The sequence below is a fragment of the Hylobates moloch genome, unplaced genomic scaffold (assembly GCF_009828535.3).
Source record: "Hylobates moloch isolate HMO894 unplaced genomic scaffold, HMol_V3 SCAFFOLD_4, whole genome shotgun sequence".
NCBI lineage: Eukaryota > Metazoa > Chordata > Mammalia > Primates > Hylobatidae > Hylobates > Hylobates moloch.
In genome coordinates, this window is record NW_026652279.1 from 157289470 (window position 1) to 157295881 (window position 6412).

Sequence of the window (6412 nt, forward strand, 5' to 3'; positions counted from 1 at the left end):
GGAAATGAATGGGCTCCTTATCAGAGCAGCTGAAGGCTGTATACAATTAACAGTATCTGTCAACATTCACAGGGCACCATATAGAACAAGCAGGCCCTACAGCCTGGCGGCAACCTTCGGATCCACATGACCTGAAAACAGAAAGACGGCTTCAAGCCATCACTAGAAGGCCTTTGAATCATTTTAGTGATATTTCTAATTAATGTTAATTATTTGAACAATTCTTTTAACCTTAGCATCAGGCTTTAAATTAACCAGCTATCATTCAAAATATAAAATCATTTATAGAGATAAGTTTATAATAACTGATTTTACAATCTTTCATGTTATTTTTATTTTTAAAGACTATGAAAATTACCTACCTGCCTTTTTATATGATGAACTCTCAAATCAGCTAAAATATTTTTGTATGAAGAGTACTAAATTCATTATATGGCAATTTTTAATTGTTTTTGTATATAATACATTTCTCTCATGCGCATGTACAAAACAAAGCAAATCCAGAGTTTCATTAAATAAATTTATTTGTTAAAATAATTTAACTCCAAATACAACTGTTCAATTTGCATTGAGTTATAACTACAATTCACGTTTTAATTGAAATGTCAAGGTTTAACAACTGACATTGTTACAAAACAATAAACTGTTGTTCAATTTTAAATGGTCAGTTGTATTAGAGCGCAACAATTAACTGTGAACTATATCTCTGGGAAACCTCAAATCAATAATGATAAGTCTGTTTCCAAAACCCACTGCAGTCATTCTTGAAACCCTGATCAAGATTTAATAGATGCACAATGACATGTTAAAAAAAAAAAAAAAAAGACCCCCATAGTCCTTAACGTTTGATTGGCTAAGGGACAATTAAAGCTTACCCAGTGCTAACACAAGACTACTGATAAGAACAAAAAATTACACACACACACACAAACAAAAAACAGCAACAAACAAAACCAAGCACTTTCATATTCATACATACACTGACAACATTAACACTCATACTGGAAAACCCTTGAAAACAAATACCAGACAGCCTTAGGCAACATTTCTTTATATAGAAAAGCAAATATCAGTAGTATTACCACAGAAAGGTGATGGCAACTGTAGCAATTTGAGTCAAAAGTTCAGTCCTAATTCTACAAACCAAAGGAGAAAATCATCAAAGCACCTTTCAATAGTTTAAGAAAAGATTTTATGTAACACTTTTGATCAGATGCTGGCTTGTTTTGTATAAGTTGAACAAAATGAAAGGCATCAGTTACCATCACTATCACAGTTTAAAAGAACCCAAAAGTTGCAACATCAAAAGAAAGAAAAATTCAAAGATGCTGCCTTTGTATAAAAGTAAAAAAAAGAAAATCTTATCCTAAGAGCTAAAGAAAAAGTGGGTCTTTGGATCAAACCATAATATTTTTAAGGCATGTTAGAAAAACTTTCACTTCTCTAAGTTGCTAGTCTGATCAGGGCATAAAATAAATAGTGACACAAGGTCAACTTTCTTCTGTAGCCACTAAGGTTTCATATGCCAACAAATGTAATCTTCCTGTTCTTGTTTTATTACTGTAATATCTCAACAAACACATTCATTTGCCAGCTGAGTTATATTCACACCAGATGGATATGAATTTCCAGTTTTGGGATGTCCTTGATGCCTTGGTCACTAAATATGCAGGGCTGCGTGGAAACACTGATCAGGCAGCCAGATCAGTTATTATTCATGTCTTGACAGTAAAAGCCCACCTTGTCATCTGAAACAAGTGTTTTTAACTATTAATACAACTCAAAATTTTAGGTCATCTTTTCCACTTTACATTCTGCCATATCTTTCATATTATTTAACCTATTTTCACATCTGCATAGCAAGCCATAATGTCAAACTGTGGAATCTTTAGAGATATTTCTATTTTGCAATCTTACTTGTCAAAAATTGCTATTATAGAATTCTAAAGAATCATTCTGAGAAGTTAGAGGAATCAAAACTCAACCAATTCACTAACAAATATTTTTATTTCAGTAGATAAATCATATATCTTGAATCTCCAACTTCTCTACATGTTTGAATCAAACCAACTTTTACACAGTGAAATTTGTTTCAATAAAATTGGTTAAATTTTTTTGTCCTATAAACAAGGTGCTTCATAACTGAGGATTATAAAAAATTATACTAAAGAATGTAAATATTCAAAAGTCAAAGATTTTTGACAGCTATGGCCTGGTTTCATTCACATATCTCTTCAGTTTTTTCATTATGAAAAATACTATCTTTTTTTTTTTTCATCCTCTAAGCTTAATGCCAGTTACTAAACACTTGGGGGGCTACCAATGATTTCATAAAAGTATAAAAGACACTTTAATAATTTAAAAGAAAAAAGTTTTTGATACACTATATTCTGCAGTATAGATTCTTAGTATAGGCAATTATCTCTGACTTGTGCCAAATTCTTAGGAACAATAAACATACATGCACACACAAACACACACTCTTCTCTCAGTTACACACGTAAGACCAGAGGTTACTTGCACAAGACTGTGAAACCAACAAAATGTGGGGTGGTGTACAGATCGCAGGCTCAGTGATATTGCAGTTCTGAAGGCCAAATTCTTCTCCCAAGGCCCAGCTCAAGATAATGTTTTCAGCATTTATAACTAAGTTAGCTGAAGACCCCTCTATACTTGATTGTAAAACTTATGAATAGGTTTTTCCTGTGCCATTAGTCATGCAAATGATAAATACTTCATGACTATGAAAACCAAAAATGTAAGAGCTTGAGCACCTTTTCAAAACAAAATTTTCACTGCAGCTTTATTTGACGCTTCGGTAATCAGGGCAAAATTGTTCTAAGAAAACCTTTATATAATTCTCCAGGAAAATTAAAGGTAAAAGGCTTTTGTCCCTTACCTTCCACTCTATAATTTATGTTCACTTTTAAGCCCAAATTATTTCACATGGTTATTCAATTTTTAAAATGCCTGCAATAAAGCTCTGCTACAGCAAACTTGATTTTGAAAGCAGGTTAGCCACGGGTCACACTACAACCATAGCCCTTAAAGGCGAGAAGGAATTTGCTGCTTTAATGAACTTAAAAATGCCAGATATTCGTACTGTCCTGTGAGGTTTCTGCAAACGGGAACATGTGGATGCAACATGGCTTCATTTTCCTTACATGATGGTACTAGTTTATCTATTAGAATGCTTCTTGTTAGTAAGGCTAGGTAATCTCTTCTCATCACAGTTGCTTCCCTCTTGTTCAGTAAAGTTATAAAGACCACTCATAACAGAGGGCGGGTTTGGGGTTTTAATTCTATCAAACCCTTGTGAAAGCCTCCATTTTCTGTGGCAAAGCAGGTGATTTAATAAATTCTAAAGCCAGACTATATTTTTACATAACCTGTTCTGAGTTTTGCTCTATCAAGGATTGCAGCATGACTTAGTTCCATGTCACAAATTAGAATAACAGTTACAATTAAGCATCAATTTTGAAAAACAGAAATGTGTTAGCTGAGCAAAGAATCTCCCTGTAATGCTGTTGGCAGGTCAGCTGTTATTATCTTACTTGACGGAATACATTGGTTAGAAGCTCTATCCCAATTCCTGAAATTCAGTACTCTTGTAGGAAAATATTTCTCCTGTACTTATTTTTTTAAAGAAGACAAAATATTTTAATTGTAAGTGGTCAGAGGAATTCTTCTGGTTTCTCCCTTATGGTTATTTTTAGTTTATACAATAGTTGCTTCTGTCAACTCAGCGACAATGCCATCATAGCTTTCAAATGAGATCACCCTGTAGATCGATGGACTATGCCTTAAAGTTGCAGATGCATAAAGGAGACTGAGGACAAATGGTGAAAACTGTAGTTACTGAACCCAAATGTTACTCAGAGATATCAACCGACAATCACTGCTCAATTCTGAATAAGGGCTGCAGTTCTCTGTAGATTAACACCACGCATCCTGCAAGTTCTGCAGTGGAGTAGGCGAGTTTTCTATCACCTACAACATTGGGCAAATCCCATCTAGGACAGCCATATTTGGATGTTATTGTATGTTACATGCAGAACAGCATGGATCATCTTTGTCAGGCTGAGCAGCATAGTTCATCTGCCTCACAATTTCTGCAAAGAGTTCGTCCACCATTGTTTTACTCTTAGCGGAAGTTTCCATAAAGGGGCAGCCCCACTCTTCAGCAAGGGCTCTGCCTTCGTTGGACGATACTTCTCTCTCACTTTCCAGGTCCACTTTGTTCCCAACCAAGATGACTGGCACTTTCTCATACCTATGGAGAATAAACAAAACACACATACATTGTAATAGCACAAAGTTAAACAGGTCATGTGTATTTTCGTTTCTGGGGGCTATCCAACATAAACGGTATCTTCAGTTGCATGAAAATGATTTGTACCGCCTGGCTTGATACTTATCTGAGGGCATTTGAAGCTGCTCTCACAGTGGATCATAAAATGTTTTATGAAATGATGTTTTAATTAATCAATTATACATCCTTTAAAATCAATTTACCTTTCCAGATATACTTGGAAAATTATTCTCAGAAACTCAGGCTAAATCCTCTTATGTTTTTTTTCCATTCTGAGAGAGGGTTGCACAAAATTTCACAGTTGATCACATAGTAAATAGCTCCAATGAGTAAACAAACAACTTATAATTATCAGCATTTTACTATGTTCTATGTGTATAAAATTGATCATGTTCATACAAAAATTAGCTGGGTGTGGTGGCAGGTGCCTGTAGTTCCAGCTACTCGGGAGGCTGAGACAGGAGAATCGCTTGAACCCGGGAGGCAGAGGTTGCAGTAAGCTGAGATCGTGCCACTGCACTCCAGCCTGAAAAAATGATCATGTTCATTCTAATAGTTCTCAAATAAAAAAGCTAGTAGAAATCATCCAAATGGAAGCCATCAAATGCAACCACACCCCATTCCTTCAGAAAACTTTTATGGATTAGTCAGTTCAAAGAGAAACAATTAGGATTCTTTTAAGACTGACAAGAATTCAGCCTCAATTAGCTTTAATTGGTGTTATTTCTCTTTTTCTTCCTAACTAAAATAGGTATCTCTGAGTAAACATGTTTGGAAAAAGCTAAACTAATAAAAATAGTAAGTGATAAGAAAGAACAAAGAAAAAAGCTAAGTCATTCTGGTGCCTAAGATGATTGTCTCTACAATGGTTACTCCATGTAGCACAGGTCACAACAGATGTCAACACTGGTGCTGGCCTGCACATTTATTTACTATTCTTTATGTTTGTTCTAAGAAAGGTAGCTAATATATTTTCACAAGACATTTTAAAAGGTTTTTGTGATTTTAGTATAAATCAGTGTGTGTGTGTGTGTGTGTGTGTGTGTGTGTGTGTGTGTGTCTTCCCATAAGCAGAATGTATTTCTGATTTAAAAGAGGTAAACAGCAAGATCACACAAAAGTGATAACAAATGTGACTGGACACAGCTAATCTATCAGAAGAGAAAACCACCCCATGGTCAAGCCTTTGAGGCAGGATGCATAGACAATTTTTATCATTCAGGAAACTGGATAATAGGCAGGTGGTTATTATTTGCTATGATACTTCCACAAATTTCATCATCCTGTCAAGAGGGTTCTCTCCACTCACCTAACTTGTAAAGCGAACCAAATTCCCAACATTCTTACTTTTTTTCTTTGACACTATATCAAACTAAGAATGGTCTCAACAAGAGGGCATACTCCAGGTAGTGTGCCATTTGGCAATGTGAAACATGAAAACAACTTAAAAATGAGTGGAAGTAATAACATCAAAGGCAAACCTAGAATTTGGATATTATCATTTTATAGGAAATGAATTTGGACAACATCAATTTATATCAAAGGACTTTATATAAATTTACTGTACACTACTGTACCTTATGATTTCAGGCCTTAGATCATGCTGACAACTCTGAACATAAGGCACAAGGGTTTTTAACATCTTCTAGGACTCTTACATACAATTTGTGCATCCTATGGCCTCTAGGAGGGCAAGTGGCAGTCAGAATAAAGCTGCATTACAAAACACCATATATTTGCTACTTTGCATATAAACTCTCTTGTTCGGCTATACAGAGAAGCTTGGCAGGGAGCAGACACTGCCAGCCATGTCAGGACAATGTCAGCTTCCAATTTGTGTTACTTGCAAAATGTAATTACATTTAATTTTTCTTATGACAGTATATACATCACAGTGTGCTTTAAAATGCTCTGCTTGGCAGTGGAGTAACTTAAAAACATTAATAAAATTAAGTAAAACTTATTGGTTGAATTTAAGTTAAAACAAATTTCAGTCTGTCTATGAATAATAAAAAGTGATAAGACATCACTTTCTATTAGTTGAGATAAATGATAAATATTAAAGAGTATGTTTAAATACAGTATTATATATTTTATATA

General features: G+C 34.6%; 1 protein-coding gene across 2 annotated transcripts in view; it reads right to left on the reverse strand.

Moving 5' to 3' along the window:
* Positions 1-1988: 1988 nt before the first annotated feature.
* RAP2A (RAP2A, member of RAS oncogene family) overlaps positions 1989-6412 on the reverse strand; it is a 34159-nt gene continuing 29735 nt past the window's right edge. For both annotated transcript variants that reach the window (XM_032151129.2, XM_032151127.2), the window contains one exon: positions 1989-4273. In XM_032151129.2, the coding sequence (XP_032007020.1) occupies positions 4036-4273 (238 nt within the window). In that variant the 3' untranslated portion in view covers positions 1989-4035. The remainder of the gene's footprint in view (positions 4274-6412) is intronic.